Raw genomic sequence first — 27140 nt, 5'->3', positions numbered from 1 at the left:
TTATTGTAAAACTAATAATTTATTGTATATTATACATAATAATAATTATGAATTGAAATAAAAAAAATCAGATAATATTTATGTCTAGTGACTAACTTTATATATAATAATAAATGTACTTGTTCAATAATATATCATAATATATTATCAATATCGTGCGTATATAGGAGTGTGAAACGCCGCGAGTTCTCGTCGTGTTGGTTGGGAGATTCGATCGCGCCTAAATCGATCTAGAAAACTATAATCATTGATTATAGATAGTACTATCTATACTCAATGCTATAATGTATAAATCATAACGGGGAGGAATCTCTGTACTCTGGCTTAAGCAAAAACCACCACATTTTCAGTTACCAAACGCTAACCGTCACGAAACGACGTGTACAATAATATAATGTTATACATACAATATGGTACCTATGTCCTAACCCTACAGTTATATAATATTATGGTTCACACGTCGCATATACCTACCTACCATTATAATATAGTCATCATAGTATGAAATTAAACCTTAAGAAAACAAATTACGCGATCGTTGACTTTTATGCGTTCACCGCTCTACCCGAAGGGATCGGAAAATCTCCGGCGTTTAGAGATCATTAATGATTTTTACTATTTTTTTTAATACTTTTACTATAATTATATATCCTATCATTATACGCACGTGCACATGCATAATATATATAATATTGTGGCGTGACATTATGATACACTCGCCTGTGTAAATTATTATTTTAATACAATAATAATAATATGTACCCTTCGATCTTTAAACACATGCAGTACAACAAATCAAAAATAATAAGATAAAAAATGTAGGTATAAATACATTGACGTAGGTATATATTATACGCGGGCAGCACAATATTTTACGTAAGATACGCGATGCAGGTAAAATTTGTTAAAAAAAAATTAAAACGTAGGGAAAATTGGACGATTTCACGCGGCCGACGACAAGAGCGCGGCTGGTTCGGTCTTGTTATTGCCGGCCGAGTCGTTGTGGGCTACTTTGGAATCGGACGGCGGCGGCGATTGGGCGTTCTGCACTTTGTCGGCGTTGCCGCGGCGGCGTCTCCTCCGGCGGCGGCGCATGCACACGCACAGCGCCAGCAGCAAGGCCACGACGATAACGATACCAGAGGCGATGGCCCAGTACGGCGTGTTGCGGTGTTCCCACTCGGCCATGCACTCCTTGAACGCGGCCAGGGCATGTTCCGGGGTCCGGGCGCAGGCCTCGTCCTTTGGGTCGTCATGGATGTCGGTCTCACCGTCTCCGGTCAGCGGGTCCGGGCAATGGCCCAAACCGTAAACGGTCACCTTGTACGTGTGGGCCCACTGGACGACGCGCCGGCATCTGCAGTGAGCGCCCGGCGTCCCGGGTCGGAACAGATTGGTAACGCCCGTCACGTTGAGCCGGGCCAGGCGGCACGTGACGGCCAGCTGGGCCGGGTCCAGATCGTAGATCTCTACGTTTTCGGACACGTCCAGATTGACCAGGTTGGGCATGATGCCCAGTGCCGGGTAAGCTCTCAGGTCACAGGCCCTGAGCTGCAACACTCGCAGTCCGACGGCTGTCTCCAGCTGCCGCATGTCCGCCACCGGGTTTCCGTTCAGCTTTAGCTGAACCAGCGATTTGGGCAGTCCGGCCGGCACTTCCTTGATGGCGTTTTGGGACAGGTCCAGCGTTTCCAGCTCGGCAAGCGACCCTAACGCCCCGGGCTCGATGGTGTGCACCTTGTTGAACGACAACATCAGATTCTTGATGTTCGGGTACTCGGTGAAACTGTTGTTAAATAGCTTGCCGATGTAGTTGTGCTCTAAATTTAACGTCTGTAATATACATTTAACAATTAATAACAAACATAAAAATGTCTTTTAATTATATTAATATAAAATGTTTAGGTTTTTTTTTTTTTTGAGGCGAGGATAATAAACACAGAAACGTTGAATGTTTAATGTTTAAAAAAAAGAGATGATAAGTTTAAATTCTAAGGGCTAAGATTTATAAGTAAATTAAATAGGTGTATTTCACTTTAAGATCAACGCTGCAAAGAAGGATCTTGGTGGAGAAATAAATTAAATCAGCGGACAGAAATGCGTGACACTCGAGTTGCGGTTTTGTAGAGAGCGATGAAGAGCAAACTAAATGAAAAAGGGCAATGGGTATAGATAAAATGTTAGAAATTCACGGATCTTAAATGTCTATAAATAATTAAATAGAATTGGTATTCCAGACATATGAATGGCATTCCTAAACACGGAATAGGTATAAATCATTTTGTGAATATCTAAGCATAGTTCATAGCAATATAGTACCATATTATAGTACGCTGTGCCTGGTGCGTTCAGAGTACATACAGTAGATAGGAACATTGTACGCGGATATGGTGTTACGTTATTTTTTCTCAAAATATTTCGTAAAATATTACACATAAGGTGCAAGTCTACGGGCAGTGACGTTTTATACTCAATGAATCATCGGTGATTTCCTGCCGGACACTCCCAGAAGAAAAAAACAAATATAGATTTATGAATACCGACTAATTTTACGAACGCGTCTAATTATCTTCTTATTGTTTTGTAGGTCACGAGAAAAGTATATAACATAACATAATTATATTTTAAACCTTTTTGGCATGTGAATATTTTTTTACTTAAAATCACGGCAGGACGAGAGGCGCATGCAAGTATATTTTAATGTTCCTGAATCGATGAATATAATATACGCATTAACGAAATTTACAATATGTATAATGGACAAAATGGCGTGTCCGATGTTATATACACACTTAAACACACAGGCCATAAATGCGTATGCGGTCCAAACTTTAAGTAATCAGTTTAACGTGAGAAAAAAATAACTAACTATTATTAATATTTATTACGACATCGACAGCGAAACGCTCTCCGGGTGATCTATTTACAGGATGACTTACGACTTACTAGACCGCTATATTATTATCATTTTTCTTATTTTCCTCGTTGGCTCGATGTTCGCGACGATTAAAGCATACGTCACTAAATAACCAATAAATGAAATATAACTGACCGCCAAGTTTTACACCAAACGTCAATAACGAATATAATTCAATTTTATAAGCTGAGGAGATCTCAATATAAAGTCGACACGAAATCCGTTATAATATATTATTATCAGTCGCAACTGAATAAATTGATCAATATTGTACTACTATTTTCCATGCACGGGGACACATTCATTTGTAATTTTGATTATTTTATTTTTTATTTATATCTTGTTTTAACAAACCTCGACGTCCTTTAAAATGTCAGTACTTGGTACAGATAGAAATTCTTGATAGGCACAGTTGACCACCACGTACCTTTCCACGTCTTTTGAGTTGAGACATTTCGCCCCATCCGCGACAAAGGCGGACATGCCAAAAATAATGATCGCTGAAACATAATGAATATCGTTATTGATTATAACATTTTGTACGTTGTGTAGAAAACAACACATGAACAAAAATACAAAATTAATTAGGTTCGTCGATAACGGCACAACACGTACAATAAATTATTATTTCAAGATATCGTTGTAGCCATTCATCGCAAATATCAATAATTATAGGTACAGTGAATTGCTCACGGTTGGAACCAAATCTACAAATGATCACGTTTTTTCTCGTATTATGGTGAAATTATTATGTCTATTTAACACAAAATATAACAATACATTATTTAAAATTGGTAACACTGTCTGTTGGACGTTGATTTATTCATCAAAATGCGTATAATAGGTACATAAATACATAATTAATGATCAATCGTTTCATTAGTGTAACATAATTAGTAGTAAACATACCTATTATTATGGTTATAGGTACATACTTTTCTTTAAATTATTTAGATTTTAATCGTATTTATGTTCGCATGGACACCATTCAATAGTCATAGATACAATTGATATTTAGACATTTATTAATTATTATAAACTCGCTCACTCAGCTATATAATATTATTAACAATAAAATAGCCACCCCTAGAAATCTAAAATTTAAATGAAAATAATACAGTTTGAATGGTGATTGTATATTAGTCCTGAACATTTTGATTAAATGATATCGAATTAATGTATTTATAGTATAATTATACATTTATAATAACCTAGGTCTATTATAGTATAGGTATCATTATAATACAATTATTTGTATATATTCATTTAAACTCTAATAATGTACACGTTTCAATTTTTAGTAATAATTTACAGCCTGAAAATTCCAACATAGGCGTACTTTAATATCCATTAATATCAATATCAATATCCATTATCCATCAGTTTTACTCGGATAAACTATATGAAGATTAAAAATAGTCGTTTTAATCTTCGTAGGATAAACTCTAAGTAGTATATTCGAATCCACCCAAAAACTTTTCGACCATATTTTAAGCAGACAATGTCGAGTAATCAACAACTTGAAGTTGATGAATCGTATTTAATTTAATTTTAAATTTGCCGAATTTATAAAAAACGTACACCACACTCGAAGCCAATACGATTGTAATTATTTGTAATACCTACAAGTCTTGGAATATATGACTTAATATATATTTATTTTTTTTATCGGTTTAGGTGACTAACCAAAGTCACTATGGTTACTAGCATGAAACCATAGCAAACATTGATGGGCATCATATTATTATGATGTCATCATAGGCTTATTTCCAAGAGTTTACGTAACTATAAGTGCTATAGTAGGATATATTATTAGATATAATAATGCCGACGGTGGAAAAAAAATGACTATTTAGTATTTACCAAATAACCATAAAAAGTTTAATATTATAGTCAACACTCAACATATTATAGACAAGTTTTAATACAAATTGAACATAGTATACATAGGTATAGGCAACGATTGCGGGATTCTGGCATACATAATATATAAGATAATACAATACATAGGTATTATACTGCAGTTAGGTATGCATTATTACTGTTATTGATACGAGGAGAATACATTTTCAATGGCCCCGTGTACATATTAATGCGTATTTTATTAACCACGTGTGCTTACAATTTACAACCTGTAATTTTAATTTTAATGTATGTTATCTAAATGCATAATAGATAATATATCTCCAAAGCCAAAGCTATTCATTTTCCCATCGTTATCCTTTACAGCATGCACTCGATTTCCTGTCCGGATTTGTTTTGGATTGTGGTCACTCCACACCGACATCATCAATGCGTATTATTGTTATGCGCTGTATACCTTGCAAGTCCCAAGGTAATTTTAACCATTTGCGGCTTTTTCTTCTCATAAATAATTTGTAGGTAGTGTAGGAATATGGTGGTAGGATATCGGTCGAATTGTGGCGTTTTCCATAACTACATTAAATATCAGCGATTTGTAGGTATTTATTCAATTTTCATTTTTTGTATCCTACTCATATTGTTCTTCAACAGTAATACAGTAGGAGCTCCGGTTAGGTAGGCGTAACGACCTTAGTAAATATCCAATTATTGTAATTTTGTCAATAGCACTTTTTATGCATTGTTTTTTTTAATGTATAATATTGTATTTAAAACTTTTAAATCATATACTAGTATTACTGCTGTAATGATTAGGGACAGTTAAACTCATTTTTTTTCTTTAATTACCTTTAGCTACGACAACGGTAAATTGTTTATTGACCTACCATAATAACGATATATGCAGAGACAATAAACGCGTATTTTTAATTTTAATTGGTGTGAACTAACACGTCATTCCAGCTACCTATCTAAAAAGTAAAAACCAATTTATATTCAAAACCGAACTAGTGTGACACTCATTATATACCACTGAACTAATAATTCAAAAATGACCTTCGATAATGATTTATTACCATGAGAATAAAGAATTCAACCATAGGTATACACGTGGTTTAACAAGCTCGGACTACACATGCAAATACATACATTTATATGATACAATTTGTAATTAATAATTATTATCGTTATAGTAGTAAACATAATATTAATTATTATTAAGTAAAATATAATTTCAGTTAGGTATAACCTACCTACCTATAGTGGCGTATTTAGGAATTTTTCATGGAGGGGGAGCTAATTTTCCAAACACATTTATGTGGGGGTCTCTGTTACAAAATGTACTTATATATATTAGATGTTTAGATAGGTATATATTATATTAGGCCAATGGGGAATCCGGACCCTATGACCCTCTCCTCCCCGTAAATATACGCCACTATATAATCAGACAGGGCTTCTATATTAGTGAAGGAATCATAAAATGGAGGAACGTTAATTCGTATTTCTAATGATAGGTATATACAAATATAAACATTTACAAATATATTACGATTAATACGTTACTAATCATTTTTGTTATTAAAGAGTACAAAAGTAATCATAATTCGATCTAAGATCATCATGTTCACGGTATTCTACTATTTATCAATATGATATCTGTAAAAACATAACTTTTCGCTAAGATTACCACGCGGGCTCAAGTGTAGAAATTGCATTGAAGACATATAGAAACACAATTTTCGATAAGCATCAGAAAAGATTAGATAGAATTAAAATTTGATTTTTATTAAATGCAAGCAATATTAAAATATAATTGTTTTTTAGATGCAATTATTACTTTAAAAAAACACAACAATCCTGCAATTCTCTGTGCACCCTGTCCGGATTTTCGATATTAAAATTAATTTTGTTAATAATTACCCCACACTTTTCAAATCGTAAAGATATAGGTTTGAACAAAGTAGAAGAAAGTATAATAATAATTTAAATAACTTTGAGAATAGCATATTATATCGATGGTAAATCGTATTAATAGTTGCATAACTATCGATATATAGATTACAATAAAGTAGGTATACCTATATAAATTTATATCAGTAAATAATATACACGTATATATATATTATATATATATATTATTTTTTTTATATATAAATGTGTCATTGAATAATGGTCATTGGATTCGGATTTGTAATACAATACTCCAGCGTTGTATCAAATTGCATATTATTGAATGAAGTATCCTCTTCGCAAGAAAGGTAGATATATCTGATGATTTGTAAATCACAGTGTTGGAATACAATTTGAATAATCGAAACATATTTAATAATAATATTATGTCAGTTCATTATTATACAAAGAGACTATGCTATTACTTACTATAATAATATTATACTACCTATTATCGATAGTTTGGATGACCGTTTTTCGAAACTAAAAATGTCATAAGTACAGATTTGTACATCCAATTATTGAATAAATAAACCCAAATTTGGTTAAAACTGTTATTATGTTTGAATAATTATAATAATAAAAACATTTTCGAGTTCGGCATCGACATAATACCTATTATTCGGACGCATGTACAAATTTCCCTCAAAATTACTTTTGTTTATGCCAATTTTCTCCAAACTCCTCATGAAACTCAATTTATACCAGTATGTAAAATGTAAATATAGGTATACCTATTATAATATACAGTATTTCGATTAAAAAAACCATAGCACACTACTCGATATTTTTCCTCTACAAGGAAAATCTATTAATCATAAATATATTGTGTAAATAAGTAACCATGACAACGAAAATCTAACAAAAAATAGGTCGGAAACAAAAAAAGTGTATCCAGTCGAAAAACATATTCATGTTCAAAAAAAATGAGTAGGTATTTATCATTTAAAGTGCATTTACATTTATTGGTATTTACAAATTTATATATTATACATATTATATTATATTATCAACTAAATATATTTTGTAAAAAAATGTTAAGAATTATTTATAATTTACCAGAAATAGGTATTATTTATACGATTTTTGATTTTTGATTTCCTATGTTGTTGACTTGTCACAGCAACTAGTACGAATTACATCTGTGGTTTAAAAACCTTTCAGAACATCGATAAGGACGAAAAGTTGGAGAGTGAACGATATAAAGACCTGTTGTGTGGCTCGAAACGTATATAACAATAAAATATAAACATAATTATACAGAAGGTGGGAGGGGGCGGAATTAGCACATTAGTCTTTATGAATTAAGTGTGACATGGTTATTGGTACTAAGCTATTGTCTATTATCTGCCGATATAATTAATGCAGCCGACAGAACAGTCATCGCCGAGATTGTAAGTTGAAACTTTTTTACATAATATTATATATAAGTGGACAAGTATAAACTACAGTGTGTCGGTGTTTGTTTATTTTGGTAGACACACGCACATATTATAACACGTCGAGTCGATTGTAGAGACGTAGAGTTTTGACCGGCTACTTTTGCGTAGGTACCACTTGTTGCGCGCGGGAAAGTCGTTACACATAATATTATATATTGTGTACTGATCATCATTATAATATGTCAATATATATTATAAGTATGTTTAATATAGCGATGCTCGATACAATAAAAAGAGATACTTTAATAAGCATAATAATATGTAATATATTATTATATTTATAAAGAAGAAAAAGTAAGCAGACAATTCGAATGTAATAAATATATATATAGGTTATATATAAATATACCACGCTATTAATCAGTCACGGTGATAATATATATAATATGATATATAAGTACCTTAGCTATAGGGTAATATTATATTGTTGTGTACAATTTTTGGTGTTATTATTCAGTTCACGTGACGCTCTAGAGAAACAAAACAACAAAAAAAAAAAATAATAGTTTTAACCAATTTTCCAAAGAAAAATAATGATGGTGGCGATGATGACGATAGAACGTTCGTGTCGAATTTGCGATTTCACGAGATCAACGGGTTCGTCCGCATTATGAGCGGATGATTTTTCGAATTGAGAACGGTCGGCGTAGCGGCAGATGAGGCACGTTATAAGTATGGAAAACCGTTTTTGGTCATCGACCATGCCAACCGCTACCGCGTGCGGTAATCGTTTTTCCTTACACGGTTCACCGGCTAATAACTCGAAAAGAGCATACTGCGGAGTGGGAACTATAATATACAAGTTTGTTATTATACATTTTTTTTCTACTCTACAGAAAAGAAAACGGCAATCGATTTGTGTCATCGGTAGCCGGTGGACTGTGAAGGACATCCGTAGGTTCCACGGCAGTAGAAGACACGTATACAAATTTTATTTTTTACTCGATTGTGTATACATATTGTCTATATAGAAATAAAGCGACATAATCACGAATCACAAACATCGACATAATTCGGCATTCGGTGGCTCATTATCAGACTTATATATTATATAATTCAAAACCACAACATTAATTATTGTATCTTCGATTTACAGTTAAAGTGTACAAAAACATAATATCATTGTAGTATTATAGTTATTATATACGATGCATATTGGTATTAGTATGGCTAATATGGATTTTTTACCAATATTTAGAAGGTACCTACGTTACAGAATTGTTTTATTAGTATGATTAACTATAATCTTTATATTAGTGATTAGTCTATACATATTAATTACATTTACAATTTACTTAGTATTAATGATGTAAATTTCTACCTACCTATACATATATGTATTACACAGTTTTCGATAAGAACATTTTTTAAATTTAAGTGCAAACGATTTTTGTATCTAGTCAAAAAATGATTTGAAAAAGTAATATTACATACGGCTTAATTAAATATAACCCTGGATATATATGTCCACAGTATTATTCAAAAGTAAAATTACAACTATGCATACTGCACATTAAATTACAATTGATATTTTTTTTATTATTTTTTTTTTAAGAAACTGACTCAAAATAGTCATTGTACAAATTTGTACTACACATATTGTGTACGATTTAACATCAGCCCACCCAAGTTATGATAAATAAATAATTGTTTTACTAATTTGAACCATATAGTTTTAAAATTATATACAACGCATATAATGACGTAGGTTAATACCTTATACGATGCAAAATACAAATTAAATAATTTAACTATTATATTATAACCTATTCTATATATATAAGCTATAAAATAAATATGATACATAATACATTATAGATATCGGTTTATAAGTTATAACTAACGCATTACCCTGATTATAATTTATATTTTATATGCACTACGCTAAGCAAAAATATATCTTTACAACACTGCAATTTGATTATTTGTAAGTTGTAACACAATGGGTACGTACTATAAATCTATAAATGCATAACAATTTATAAAAATAAATAAGTTATCATGTTTTTAGTAAAATTTAAAAAATATCACGTAATTGCCTATATCAAGTCAGCAAGTCATTTTTGGTACATACCTTTACACATAACTAACTCAAAATAATTTAAGTTATAAATAAAATATAATATAGAAAAAAACGGGTAAGTGGATGTCGCTCTGCTGTATAGTAGGTTACATGTGGGGCACTGTAATGGATGGTATTAAATTTGAATTCAATGATATAATATCTTTGTGTACGAAAAACGATTCTGAGCAAAGACGGTTTGTCAGTCAAGGATATTTTATATTAAATTTATATTAATACAACTTATTATTTATACGGGCAGCCGGTAAGTTGAATTAATAAAATAAAATTAGAAAAAAATAACTAAAATCGTTATTCTTGGTTATTCAATATATTTTATATTATCATTATATAAATTCAATATATTTTAGATTTTTTTGTTACAGAATTACCTACTTATGTGGAACTTTGTTTTGAATTTTCAATCTTTATAGCTATAAAAGATGAACATTTTATAAATGTTTAACTACAAAATCATTTTTAAATTTTAAATTTGATAAATTTTGTCAAATTTAAATGCTTATAAAATAATTGTGCCTGTGTATTTTTTTCAATTGGTATAGTAATAATATATCAGGACCCTTGTATTAAATTTTCACGCTTTTTGACACAACAAATATAATTTTATTGACAATTATAGAAAAAAATGTCCGTAAACAGATCAAAACAAGTCAAAATATTTTGAAAATTTTATCTAGTAACTATGGAAATTTATAAAATAAACATATGGTGTAAATTTGTTTGTTTGTTTTATGGTGTATAGAAAATTCTAATACAAACATTCAGTGAAAATGTCATGTATCTACAGTCATTTGATTTAGAGTTACACCAAGAACCCAAATCGATTTTGTTGGAAAAATTCCCGTTTTTCCTTAATTTTTTTTTTTGTTTTCCCAGCGCTTTTGAAAAGTACTGTTTTCAATTTTGACCTCCCCAATACACCAACTAGATTCACCTTTCCGTTGAATAAGATACTGAAGTTGAAAATCTAAGCATTATTTCGACTATACTTATCGTGTACATAGACACAAAAATAAAAATAAAAATAAAAATAAAAAAACACACATCATTGTAAAATGAATACATTTATCGCTCCACTCGGAATCTAAAACGTGGAAATTGTGATACAATTTAGCTATTAATAATGAAAGTTCACTGTTCAGGATACCGATGGATAATAATTGATAATCAACTAATGTTCATTTAGTAACCATACACGTGACTATAATGGTTAATGAATAATTGATAGTGCTACACGATTTTACGATATCGTATAAAAACTGTACCTATATAATATTTACTTATTATTAACAAATATTATATTTTTTACAAACCAATAATTTATAAACTAGTTAATTTAAAGTAAAAAAACATCGAAAAATCCTATCAAAGAATAGAGATAACCTCACCTTGAGATACCTTTAAATTGGATTATAGGTCAATTCACTTTTACGTACGAAACAGGACGAACGTTAACTGCTTAATATAAATGTACGTACATTAATTGATATTTTACTCACTAGTAAATTAGTAACAACAAATACAAGTATAGCGTCCTATTAACGATTATTGAGATTAAAAAAAACGAATCAATTTAAAAAATTATAAGCATTTCGTTTGATTTTTTTATTATTTAAAAAAATGTTGTTTCTATTTTGAAAACACAAATTGACTTTCTAAATCAGTCGTGTACTTGTGTATCACTTTTTCAAGCGGTCAGGCTCATACTTAGGTTAATTTTCAGGGCAACATAATCTGTATATCATTATTTATAATGTCAAAAATATTCTGATGGTTTGTTTTTGAATATTTTAAAATTTCTACTAAAAACGGTACAGTTTTCACTTAAATAGTATGTATTCTATAATATAATATGGCAATGCCAGTACGTTAAATCAATTCTGTAATACAAAAAAAAAAACAATTAAATATAATATTATAATATCATAAGTTAAGTTAAACAGTTAGATAACTTATCAAAGGTTATAACAAACAAACGAGCATCATAGTAATTTATAGACTTTCCTAAAGACATTAGTAGGTACTCCTTAATAACCCCTTCCGAAAATAAATCCTTTATTTGCTGCCGAATATGTACTAAGAACACATTTATTATCTACTATGACCTAAACATATTTATTCCATTATTTGATACGCTGATTACACAGATATCTACATTTATATTTACAATATTTGTAAATTTAGACATTTAAACTGATGGATAGTAAAAAGTGTCGGTTGATTATATTCAATTAAACATGGCATATTTTTTAGGTTTTCAATTGCAATGGTTAGTTTACGCTGACGCACACAGCTATAGGCCTACCCATGATTTAGCATAGACGAAGGAAAACTCGGGCGTTACACTATAATTCATGGAAATCATCAGGAAATAAGGAAATCTATTCTCGGCCATTGTCGGGCTGTTATAATGCTGCTGCTATTATTATTATTATTGTTATTATCATGGTCCCTATTGATAAACAACATAGATTCTATGAACCATGTCCTCGTCCAGCGGGGAGCATGATGCAAAAGAAAGTGGAGAAAATACGGCAAAGTAATAGAAATATTCGAATATATAATGTTATGAAAAATGAAAAAAAGTAAATAGCACTTTCTATTTGAATTCATTGTCAAAGCACTTATAACATACGGTTTCCAAGTCATTATTATAAAATCTATATAGATCTACTTTTACAGCCTTAACTATATAAATTATAAGTACCTACTAATATAGGTAATAGGTCCATACAATTATTGTAAGCATTGTAAACACAGTATATTTTCTTTAAAGATACGATATATTATATACTAAGAGTTGACAGGTCATTTACCATAACTTTATAGGTACTCAAAGAAAAACGTAATACAATTACGAATGTTTAGATTTTTATGTACTAATAAAATAATTCTACAAACCACAAAAGTTAGTACAATTTATATAATTTATAATTTACACATTTAATTACTTTAATTTTTTTGTTAATTGTTACAATTTAGATATAATCATTATAATCAAATTATATACATAGGTATTAACGATATTATTCGCATTCTGGCATTCATTATTACATTTTATCTTTAATTTTAATACATTACTACCTACTACCTACTTACAAATTAATTTAAGATAAACTATATTATAATACATACATATTACATACACTGTATTAAAATTTAATCTAAAACATCTGGGAAACCTTGACTACAGCCTACACCTAACGTTTTTTTAATAACAGAATAATTTTACAATAATTTGACAAAAACATTATTTTAAGATTTCAATATGTATTAAAACGTATCACAAGGTTAGGTTACAAGTATACAACTAAACTTTAATAATATAGATAAATTATGTAGGTATATCTTATTCTTATACCTATTGGTTATTACTATTTATAAACATCAAACAAATTTTAAAAATATTTAGTTTATAGCCATTCAAATTTAAAAAAAAATAATTTTATAATAGTTTTATTACTTATAAGTTATAACCGTTCTTTGAATGTTATGAATTTATGATCAATATTATTATTGTTTTCGAATTCAAAATAATAATTTTACACCAGAGTGCAATACGACACGAGTAACGAAAATACTCAGTACGTAGTCTCTATGTTTTATCAGTACTTTTTTTTCGAAATGTTAAAAACTTATTTTCATTATGATCACCAGAACACTAAAATTATTGTTTGTCACGTGCCGGCGTATGCCGTATTTTAGAAAATACAATCGAGAAGCGGTGGATAATACTCACTTAAAATTCCAATTGTCATCATATTGTGTTTCTTGTATTTCAAGACTTTGTTCTGTTATTGTAAAATAATATTTCCAGTCATGTTACTGTAACGCACCATTACGTCAAGCCAGCGTTCGAAAAAATTCCAAATCACAGGGTGGAAATTATATCTTTTGAAAATAACACAACTCGTAGCCCTGAAATAAAATAAATTATATTATCAGCCAGGTTCATATTTTTTATTGTACTTATTTGATTACTTAATTATATTATATCTTATTACTTATTATCCCATAAATGTTGTGCCAACAATGTAAAATTAGTTGGGCCGGGCTTATCTATATATTAATTGTTGTTAAAAGAAGTGGTAGTGATGTCGTACGTGATCTACCAAACTTGATTTAAGCAGTACGCGATCTACCCAAAAATTGTATTGAATTACCATGTTTATATAAATTATATTTATTTTAATTTTATAATCACTAGTATAATTAATTGACATATTGTTATTATTTTTCCCTTAAACTAAAAATGCCATTAAGTCTGTAAGGAAATTGTAAAATACTGAACTCTTGGATGGATGAAGTGATAAAACCATTCGACACAACTTCCTTTCAAGTAAAACTGAATCGCTATTTACTTTTATATCGTACCTATATTTATTTCACGACACGCTAAAGAAACCAGATGGACTGAGTATGTGCTCTTGTAAGTATTTGGTATTTAATTTTATCTGTATATAGGTAGGCAGGGCCATCCTTAGGGGACATTTTTACTTACATTTGGAGGCCTCACGTTTGAAAAAAGTGGTAAAATTGGTTTAAAAATTTGTTTTCGCCTTGGGCCTCGAAAATCCTAAGGACGGCCCTGTGTATAGGTACTATAGTAAACCCATTTTCATTTACTGACTACTGTGCAGACGTATGTGCTACACTGGTCAATGAATCATCGTTCTTGGTTCAACTTCTATCTTAACTCTTATAGAATATTTGGCAAAAATGTATTTCTGTCCCGTTTTCAAACTATGATCGACGCTCCAAAAGGTCATTATGGTACCAACATATTAAACCAAATACCCATGGTCCCTGCACCCTAAAACCCTAATTTTGTTGATTTGTTTCATTTTGTTCCGTTGATAGTTGAATTTCGCCATTATCTATTAGCAGCTGTTCTATTTCTATTTCTATTTTTTCGATCAGCTGTGTATAATAAACGTCATCAGTTATATTTTCATTTTCTTTGAAAAAGAGGTTCATCGATTTCCACAATACAATCATGCCCATCCATTTTATGGCGTTTGGAAAAACAATCGACTACCCACAGGCTAAAACATCTCTACACAACTACACAAGTTATACCAATCAAGTATCAACTGCAGTAATACAGTATAGGTCTTATCCATATTGTCCAGTATTCTGTTAAATGCACCGAATTAAAGTTGACCCAATACCACATCAATTCTATAACTTCTGTAAGTGTATAAAACGTTAATAAGATATTGTTAAGGCGGTACGTCGGAGTGGTAACTAAATAAAATTCGTCGTACCTATTTATATATTTTGGGTGGCAGAATGTGGTAAATTAAATTATGTATTAGGGAAAAATATACTATAGCCCCTACAGTAAAACATTTTGGAGGCCCCAGTTCCCCTTTCCCTCACAGATTACACCTACGTCCCCAGGTTTCCATATTATTAATTTTATCCTATCGTATTATAATTGGGTCATAAAAGTAAGAGTAGGGCAGTCACATATCGTACATATTTGTCAATTGGGTATACAAATATATAGGCAAATATAATATGTTTTTCGAATTCGGGATTACTATTATAGTAGATCGTTTATTTGGATAGATAGCGTACATCACAAATTCACAACCCAATTGAAATTTGTATATTTTTTACGAGTATTTCCGATTAGTTTTTCGATCAGTACAAGTTATAACATAGACAGTGTTATTCTACTTATTCCTACAAAACACAATGTAATGTATTATCAGTTATCACTTATCAATATTAGTTTACTTTGTCAAAAATTAATGATAAGCTGAACAAAACAAATTATTTGAAACTATGACAAAATCATAAGAAAACAAAGACATTTTCCGATGCTTGGTATAATGCTACTAACTTATAGTTTTTCTTATAATTTAAATAGATTTAACCAAGCGGTAACTTTTTTACAACCTGTAGCTGAGAACCAACCAGCAAGCTATACCAAAAAAATTAGTAATTATAGTATACATACCTACTTTGTTTATATTTGAACGTATATTCAATGTCAATTTGCTCATACATTATACATAATTAATTGATACGCCAATTAATTTGGCAATAAACCAGACACCCGATTAGTTATTGAGTGCAAACTTTATGATTGGAAAAGTATATTCAAGATTTTTTAAATAGTTCTAATTTTAACAAGTAGTACACTACCACTAGTTTCAGTCGGCCAATTCACTAAAAATAACCTACTGGAACTTTACACGGAGTATTTGGCCACCGATGTGGCTCAATTCCAATTGTATGTTATAAATTTGGATAAATTATGTAGAGAAAATGTTTATTTGAATTATATCTATACCAATAGCCATATATTTTAAAAGGTACCACCTTTCTGTATAGCCATTTTATTCCTTTAAATTATCTCCCTTCATCAATCAAAATTTTATTTTAAAATTAATTGAAACTTTTATTATTTTATTTACATGACTATATTTTGATTACGCAATAGACCATGTTGGTGAAGTGTTTAACGTTGTTCTTTGCATAAAAGCAATCGAAATAAATAGCATTGCCCCAGATTAGGAAAGCAAACAATTCCAAAGCGATTTTACTTATACTAATAAAAGTGGTATACTAACTACCTACCATACTGGACAAACCTAAATAAAATGTAGAAATATAACAAATAAACTAACTTCAAAATACTATAAACATTTTTTTGTTTTTATAAACTATAAAAAGTATTAACAACGTTAGACAGTCATTTAGACATTATAAATTAAAAAAAAGATTAATAATTAATAGTTATTATTAGTTTATTAAAATTACATTGTCAACTTATCAATTATATAAATCTATTAAATACATATAATATAACTTGACCACGGTTATCTAGATAACTGTGAACTTGACTGTATCTACACTCTTTGAGTAATAACTATTATTTTATACATACTTCGGAAGTTCTTGATCAATATGCTTAAACACTGCTAGTTCCACTAATTAGTGGAGCCTGAAGTCTGATTGAAATAATATGTACCTACCTACGTATTTATTAAAGCATTAAACTATTATATGGATTCAAATTGTATATACATAATAATTAATAAATATAATATTATGTCTACCTATTCTCTGTCCGCCATCAAAAATATAACTTTACTGATAATAGATATTAAGATATTATTATAGGTAATCATTAATATAGTAAATACTTATAGTAAATACTTTTAGGTAAGAATTACCTGATTTTACACAAATAATTTATCTTTTTAGATTTTATGTACCTATTGAAGAAATGCGTTTCCATCACTGGTTTATTAATAGTAGTACCTACATAATGCATTTCATTATTAGAATAATCAGTATAGGTACTTAATTATAACTGATTAATCACAACAGAATACTAATGATCTAAAATAAATGAAATATATATAACCCTGCCATACCTAAATGGCTAAATGTTCTCGAAAAATAAAAACGCAATGAATTGCAGAATAATTTTAGTCGTTATAAAATACTAAATTATTATTTTATTACCAAAAAAATAAGTAGGTGTATGGATTTCAGCCGATTTTGCACAGTTGCCTAAGTAGGTATATACTATTTTAAACGCATCCAGGCGCTTAGTCTTTGCCTGTCATTTGACACGCGTATACTAGTGGACCGTTAAGTAAAAATGAGTAAATAATTAGGCAGGTACGATTTTTTTTTAACATGGTTCTCTGATTATTTCGTAACATTTGAATACACTTCCCATGAAGTATGAACAGATATATTACCGTAAACCATTGCTACACTTTTAACTGTTGAAATTCAAACCAAATCACAGCAAGTGTATAGGTATTTTATTACGATTGAACGGGACACCAAAAAAAAAAAAAAATGTTTAAAAAATGGTAAATACAATATATACATGACATCATTGTGTACTTTTACATTGTCTATTTAAACTTCTGACATTAAATACATTTTCGTATTGGTACCTATATCTAAAACATTCAAATTATCATTCTGTTATCAGAGAGTTAATGACGTTTACTGTAAACTGTTCGATAACGACAGGTACACTATTTGGTTGACTGGCTTACGTACATGTTTTTAAGTTTTAACAGATATAGATTTCTGCATAGATTTCTATTGACGTTATTATTTATAAGTTTATAACATTGGTTATAAATACTAGTATGGACAATGGTTGTAGGTACATTAATACAAAAACAGTGTGTGGAATCACTGCAAATTGCAGAAACTGAGAAATTGGTGTCCCGTCAACTCATATTATCATAGTTGTTGATTCATCGCGGTCGCGTAAATAATTTATAAATAAACTTAACAGTTTGACTTAACAACCTGAGACTCCCTAATTGCAAAAAAATTAAATACAAAAAAAAAGTTATTTTTGGGAATTGTAATTGGAAATTATGAGCTACTCCTCGTAAATAGTCATCGGTTGTTATGTTATATTTAATTCCATTACAATTTTTTGTAATAAAAATTTACATTTTATTTTGTAGTTTTCGTTAGAATACGTCTCACATTTATTAGGTGAATCATTAGGTATAGGAAAATGTGTAAGACACTAAGACTGGTATGACCTATAAGTAACCTATAGCAAATTTATTAATGTTGGGCATAAACTTGATATTATTTTATCGGGTGGACCTTGCCATATAATATAATTAGATACTTTATTGATAGTTTCTTGATGAGACAAACGTCAAACGCTATTTCAACAATATGATGTTTTATATATAACCTCATTTATCTCATTATTTTTCATTTTTTAAATAATAATAGGTACCTAATAATAGGTAATAATATTTTTGATAATAATAATACAGACCACCTATTGTAATGAAAAGATGTTGGGTACCACGTAAACCTTGAAAATATATGGACCACGTTAAAAAATACGTAAAAAAACATAGAATTTTGAAAATATGTATTTGTCATTGTGTAACCACATAGGCATAGAGCATATAAGTACTTATATATTTTGGTACTTAAAGTATGACACAAAACAAAACAGTAGAATATTATTACAGGATATCCATCAATAATATGACGAATGAGTAATAGAGAACGTATAAGTAGGTAACAGGTATTTATCATATTATAGGTACAATATATTATAATATTGTAATATGTTATTTATTTTACTCGATATACATACTATACACTGCAGAACATCCAATAGAAGTATGCCAAACACATGAAAAACGAAATTCGGTAGGTACAGGTATTCTATATACGTTCAATAGGTATAGGTACAGGAAGTGAACAATATACAATATCTATAAGAAAACTTCTTGGGAAAAAAATGATTCAATGATTCTATAAAACATTTTCTAATAAAAAAATCAAGCAATTCCCAGTGACTGGAAATCGAGATGCATTATTGGGTAAAAAAAAAATTAGGACGATATCTATAGCTAGGTGCAATGGTCCAATTAATTTATTTTATGATTGATAAATAACAAGAGAAAAAATATTTCTTAATTTTACGATATAGGTTGAATTGTGTTATTTGTTGATTTATATAACTATTTTTAAATACTATAATGTGAATTAAATGACTCACGTCTTAATTTTCAATACCTACTCGTAATTTCTGTGGAAATTATTTATTTTTATCCAAATTGAACTATAGTAATATTATATGTTTACAATTTTAAATACAAATTTTAATTAACTTTGAAGGTAAAATTAGTATAGGACGCATCATAAGTACCTATACTTACGATCACTTATATTATACCTATAGGCATAAATGTATAATATATATTATCATATAATATATATTATTAGGCATGCTTATTATATTTAGGATTATTAAGAATATTAAGTTTTAAATTTATATTTATAATAACTAATAGGTGACAAAACAATATCTATTATTTTAAACACACATCTAATAAATTATATTATCAACTACGATATTTTAGTCGACGGGTATTTAAACAAATACACGTAATAATAGCTATATTATAGGTATGTATAAAAATACTAAAGTCGTTGGGCTTTGTAATTGCAGAATGAATAAGAACACTTCTCCGGATCAGAAATGTTGACGAGAAAGAGTCTAAAAGGCTGTAGTGGCGCCGTGGCGGAGTTGTTGGGTGGGGGGTGGATGGCACAACGGAAATTCGCTACCACTTTTGCCAAACGGACGACGGAATGATTTTGACCGTCAAAAACAGCTGCAGCGATAAAACGAAAAAAAATAGGCCTCTTGTCCATTTTGCCCGTTTGCAATGAACACCACACTACACACACATTATTATTATTATTATTATATAATATTATACCTGGTGGTTGGAAAGCGAGAGGGACAGATGGTCGGAAATCGCGTGTGTCTATGCAGTGAGAGGTATACAACGGTCGCGGACACACAAAAGAGCCCCCCCTCCCCCCGTCACACCAGCGCACCACCACCCGAGTTATTATAATACACGAAATCCAAACGTCCCTTCGACTCTCATTCTCGTATTAACTATTTAAACTCCAGCGATGGTGGCTATAATACATCGTGTTTGTAATAATACGCACGTCGTGTTTTTTAATGCACAATGACGCGGGCGGGAATGTTAAAAACAAACGACGTTTATTTTATCGATAAGAGAGCATAAAAAAAATTAAATAAAATTTCCCCCGTCGTGCGTGCAGTGTGTACGATCTCATAATATTATGTATATACATCATCTAAACCTACCGTGGACTGTGCCGCCCAGACAGTAATATTATAGTAATCTCGTATATGACGATGTCACCAGCATGCATATAATATAGGTTTAGAATTATATGAGACATAGCCACATAGGGTACCTATATTTTGCAACGTGTCTATTTATTTGATTAACACCTACCTAGACGACGGGATTTATAAACTGTATATTATGTGTACACATACTACATACACACAAACTGTTAATTTATGATAGAGGGGTATTTTTTGACACGCGTGTGTCGACTATTCTGTTATATCATATTATAGTAAATATTAGAAATATTGTATAAATATTGTGTACTCGATGAAACCATTCAATAATAATCTTTCGATGTCTTAACACCTACGCATTCGTGAACAATCTACATGCTTATTCTTTGAAAAATAAATCCTTTATTATATAACGAAGACTATGTTTTGAATATTTTATTTAAACTGCTAAATTTAGTTTACAAAAAAACTACCCAACGGTAATATAATATAATAGTACCCAATTGTTATACCTAATGGTTTAAATTAATATCATATTCATAAACAATTTAAATTAATAACTTTAGCTCCCATTTGAATATGAATAATGATGAAAATACATAATTGACTACCTATATAGATAAATGAAATTTTTTTAAATAAGAATAGTGTTTAAACTTTAAAATAATAAAATATTCTAGTTTTTATGAAAGAAAAAACAATACTTACTATACAATTAAATTTAAATTTGTATTTAAAAAGTGCTTGGACATCGGTTATTTAATGATTGTTAAGCAGTTATTATAGGCAGGTACGATGTACGTAATATATTGAATCAAATATTTAAATGTATACCTATATTTGACATAATTATACAAAGTATAGTAGAATATAGTGCCTACTAATTATAACTAGGTACTTGTATTGCTTTAGTTTAGCTGTGGCTTGATAATATTTTATATACACAAAATAACTTATGACAACTAATGAATTCTAAATAAATTATAACATTTTATTATTAATAATTGTAAATCATAGAACGACAGTTGACAAGCAGTGGCGTAGACATGATTTCTAAAAGGGGGAAACAAAAAAAGAAAACGACATAGCTAAATGTGAGGGGAAAATTGGAAAATCCCTGACAAAACTTTTTACTTAGGTAGTAATATATTTAACAACAAGGAACAATAAATAAAATTTGAATTGATTCAAAATTCACATCAAACATCATAATGTGGAAGATTATCCACTCCAAAGCCAATATATGCCATATACCTATATGCCTGCACTGTTGACAAGTAAAAAGAATATTTTTAAAAACTACAAATATATAGCCACAGCCACCGAAAAATGTTCATTTATTGATATTATCTCCACATAATAGTTTAATAACATAAAATATTTTGAACATTCAACATTAAATAATTATATTTAATTAGTAATTAGGAACCTCAAATATTAGTTAATATTAAGCTATTCAATTAAACTAATAAGTAATCGATTATAATAAATAATAACCTAAAATATGTTGTAATTGTTATAATTACTAATTAGTATAAATATTAAATACTAAATAGGTATACCCATAACAACGTCTTATACATTTACCAGTTACATAGTTACCCACGTTCCACTTACTTATAGATTGTAGTATTTAGAGTATATAAAATATAAAATAGAAGTATATTGGTGAAATATAAGAACACTTTAACGTTGTCATTTGTCATCATTTCAAATGCAATTCTTCATACAAAAAAACGAACAAAATTATAATTGTACTCGTGATGTAAAAGAAATATGTTTTTTTTAAATTATTAAAATAATGAATTTTTCTAAAGATCATGGTTATAAAAATACAATTATTCTAGTATAACTTATTATGTGACTAAAGTAAATGTTCACACTTTACGAGATTTTTCGTCCGTGATAACACCATTAATTGGTAGACACAAGGGTAGCCCTTATAGTTTAAATTGATTTAAAAATTTTAAATGAAAATAAGCCTTTTTAGATAATTCATCCGGTGTGAAATCAATTTTATAACAAACATTTAAGGATTCGAGAGGTGATTTTCCATCTTTGTCTAACACTCGCAACATATGAATTTAAATATAATTTCATTCAACGTACCAATTGATTTGGTAGACTGATAAGAATTCACAAAAGAGATTTGAATTTTTTACTTAGTTTATTTGAGAACAGATACCTGTTTGGAATTTTAACGCTAAAGGTAAAGCTACGATGCCATTATTATACTGCACTTATACTGGAATTATTATTGTTAATCATTTGAAATTAATTTAGAAACCGGAATTCAGCACGCTTGTAGAGTGCAGGGCTTTCCTAACTTGTTTTATAAATAAAACAATGTTTATATTGATATGAAATTGCCTAATGATAAAAAATTATGTCCGTTGACTGACGAAAACCCTGCTTGAGGTTGTGGACTGCAGTTAATGCAGCCGCCGCGAAATCTCTGAAAAATGTACCACCCTCTTCCCCTCCCCTAAAAGTGTCACTACTCCAATAGACTTTGCCGAAATTTTGATTTTATTCCTCTATAGTCTATAATAATACGAACAACTAGACTTCAAATCTACACAAGTTAAAGGTTAATCCGAAACGGTGATATAATTATAAGCCTATTATTAATATTATTATTACGTACCTGTGGGCTGTGACTTGTGAGGGTTCCGGTCTCCGGACACGTGTGGCGTTCAGGTATCTGAATAATTCGAAAGCGTCCAGTGACTTAATATGAGTTATGACGAACAAATCTTCAGAGATATTATAAATATCGTATCTCGGTCGACAGCCTGCGTCAGGAGTATAAATTTTGAAAAAAAAAAAATAATAACCGTTAAAACGCAAAGACGATAACGAAATCACGAAAGACGCAAGACATAACGAACGAAACGGACGCACGTTGTGAACTGATGTTTATTATTGTTTTGGCAAACAGGCGGCGCGGCGGCCGGCGAGTGGAGACCGTCGAACAAAGGGTAGGGAGGGATACGCGACGGATGATTGACGGTAGTGGCGGCGGCTACGAAGACGGCAGAGCGCTACCTATACATATTGCAATATTGCAGGTAAAAATCCGCGGGGTTACTTCTCAGTTTTCGATAGTAAACAATAATTTACAAACAATAGTATTTTATTTGTTATTAATTGTAGGACGGGTAAATTATAACTTATGAGTAGGTAGGTGTATAATATTTGATATTATAGTTCCTGAATTATAACCCACACTTTACTATCATGTTTAACTTAGTTCTACACTGTACAGACATGATAATATACATTTTAAGAGAAATGATAATACCAGACAATGAGATAACTGATAAGTAAAACCAACTACTTATACAAAACAAATCATAACAAAATCAATACATATTTATAACACTTTACAAAACGTCAAAACCACAAAATAATAAATTCTAAAAAAATATTTTCTCACATATTATATATATACTATTACATTAGTTATTTAATTATTATAGGTAATGTTTATATTTTTTATTGTCTAACTAACAAGTAACAATGTAAAAATAGGTAGGAACTTCTATTTTTTTTGTTAAAAACAGAGTAATAAAATACTCTAAATACTGTATTAAGAAGTGATGATTTTATTTCTAAACAATCTAAAATAAGATTTTAGTTAATTTCCACGTGATATAATATAATAATATTAGGTACCTACACGTATAGGAAGAAAGAAGATACATATCAATATATTTTTGAGCCATTTACACAAATTACTTTTTAGTTTTTGGAATTTACAATATCATTAATCTCGTGACTCATGAGAGTATGAGACCCAAAAATCAATATCATTTCAAACACCAAACGTATACTATATTGTATATAATTATAGTATAATAAAATAGTACGTAGCATATATATATAATATATATTATAATTTACTCTAAGACTAAAAAGTACTTAGATAGCCTGGCCATAGACGTGTGAAATATCGTAAATTTATTGTAGGTAATTAATATTTTTATGAGCATTTTTTTTTAAAGTAACCTCGCAGTAGACCGACATGTAAACATACAAAAAACGCTATCTTGAGAAAAGTATTTTAATGAATCTAGAATTTATAACTCTTCGTACAAAATTTAAGTCTAATGTTTAATCTGTTTAATAGCATAATAATATATGTTGATTGACACGGATAAATTGATTAATACAGTTGCAAACTCTTCCCGTTGAATCAACGAACAAAATTACTTATGTAAAAAAAATTGATTGTATGGTTTGAATCAATTTATAAAATATAGGTAAGTATATTGGTATATACAATGGAGTAGCCATGATTATGAAATGGGGGGGGGGGGTTAAACACTCAAATCCCCCTGACTGCACCACTGGGCTGGGTAAATATAGGTATTATATATTTTAATATTTATATTATTCATATAATATTTATAGTGAAATAAATAATAACTTACTATGTAGTTCACATAACATTTGTAATCACATAATTTGTTGTGTATATTTTAATAGGTACATACTTATTTTTTTAAAAATCATCTTCTTTTTAGCAGCCAAATACATCCGGGACCCTTTAAGTGCCAGACCGACAACTGTTAGATAGGTACTTGGACGATGTGTTATAAGTTTATGGCTTAAGAGTGATGACGAGTGAAATTAAATCTAATATTTTTACGATTTCAGTAATTTACACTAAAACTAGTATATGTTGATAAGTTACTGCTATATTCTATTTGCCTGATTCAAGTAAAATACACCTTATAATAACTAGTAAGCAATAGTAGTAGCATTGATAATTAATACTATGATAGTATAATAGTATTTATAATCAATAGTAGTAGGTACTAGGTAGTAAACTCGCACAATGCATAATTAAACAATATTATTTTTGTCTATCTCTTTCACATTCAACACAATAAAAACTATCCAGTTCTCTCAATACCCAAAACATGAATAGTAAAAATTATTTTTTTATGAAAGACTTTTGTTCTTTTCAAATTTCGGTATATATTATTGGTAGTACATTTTATATTTTAACTAATAAAATTAAACCCATAAGCATAATCATTTTAGTACAACATACAACATATATTATACTACATAGCTTTATGATATTATGAGTTATGACTTATGACTTTATGACTTATACAATTCATAGAATTCTGAAGGATTAGGAGTTGGCATGTGCAGTACCTAAGTGTAATAACTTTATGAGCCAATAATAATTCTTAATAATTCACATGACAATTTAAAACGTTACTAATTAATTTATACTTTTGTTAACTATTACGATTTACGAGTCATAAACTCTTTTAATTTATAATATTATCAATATTATTGTGTTTTTATGAATTTGAAATATTTGTAAAACTTAATACATTATTGTCTTATTTAATATAAATTTGAATAATTTTCGAATTTTGAATACTGATTATGCCAAAAACAGAAAAAATCTAAACTCTACAAATTAAAAATTATTATAGGTACGTAATATTAGGTACATAATAACATAATAACATAATATACATTATATACATACAAATCATACAATATTAGGTAGGTAGATATAAATATCTTATTAATTAGTAGATAAAAATCAAAAGTATACACCCAAGTACCTACCTACTTGTGAAAAAAAATGTGCAAATGACGTGTGAAAATTATTTTGTATCATTATTTATTCATATTTATGAATACATAAAATAGTTCTAAGTTATAAACTATAATCTATAAATTATAATCAATCAGATGCATAAAAATTGTATTATCATTTTCAATTAAAATAATTTACCTACCTAAAAACTTTGATTTGATTTTTTCGAAGCTTAAAACGTGACGTAATTACAGGTTTTTAACATAACATCACGTGTGAAAGATTAATTATTTTTAATGCAAAATAAAGTTATTTATTAATAATTATGATTTTATTGCTCTACAAGTTTCATGTGGGTATAATAGTGTAGTACCCCAATGGTATTGGTGTATTACTGTACTACTTATTACATACTACCTATATGTCCTATACTAAACTAGTATTGTAGATTTCCATGCGTAGGTATTGCAATTAGCACTAAATATATACAAGAATAATGTATAGGAGTACCTACATAAATATTCAACAAGTTTGTAAAATTTATAAATATTATAAAAGTTATTTTGAATCAATTAAAATTAATATAATATGTGTATTGTGTATAAAATATGTATAAAATACAAGGGGATCCATTTAAGTGTTTTCAC

General features: G+C 29.4%; 1 protein-coding gene across 1 annotated transcript; it reads right to left on the bottom strand.

The window, feature by feature from the left end:
• LOC132941529 (immunoglobulin superfamily containing leucine-rich repeat protein 2-like) lies at positions 1–23848 on the bottom strand. Its single transcript, XM_061009625.1, has 4 exons — positions 23569–23848; positions 13995–14173; positions 3272–3417; positions 1–1833 (listed from the first exon to the last, which is right to left on the bottom strand). Exons 2-4 carry the CDS (start codon positions 14014–14016, stop codon positions 943–945), a joined length of 1059 nt encoding a protein of 352 aa, XP_060865608.1. The 5' UTR covers positions 14017–14173; positions 23569–23848; the 3' UTR covers positions 1–942.
• Between the last annotated feature and the right edge of the window lie 3292 nt (positions 23849–27140).

Source organism: Metopolophium dirhodum, chromosome 3, assembly GCF_019925205.1.
Source record: "Metopolophium dirhodum isolate CAU chromosome 3, ASM1992520v1, whole genome shotgun sequence".
NCBI lineage: Eukaryota > Metazoa > Arthropoda > Insecta > Hemiptera > Aphididae > Metopolophium > Metopolophium dirhodum.
The sequence above is the reverse complement of the archived record's forward strand: the minus strand, read 5'-3'. Positions and strand labels throughout refer to the sequence as shown.

Bases quoted from the DNA above. Each gene is read 5' to 3' on its own strand.
- LOC132941529 (XM_061009625.1), bottom strand. From the start codon at position 14,016: ATGATGACAATTGGAATTTTAA. The intron at 3,418-13,994 runs GTGAGTATTATC...ATTATGTTTCAG, and splicing joins GATGACAATTGGAATTTTAA to CGATCATTATTTTTGGCATG. The intron at 1,834-3,271 runs GTTTGTTAAAAC...TGTATATTACAG, and splicing joins ACATTTTAAAGGACGTCGAG to ACGTTAAATTTAGAGCACAA.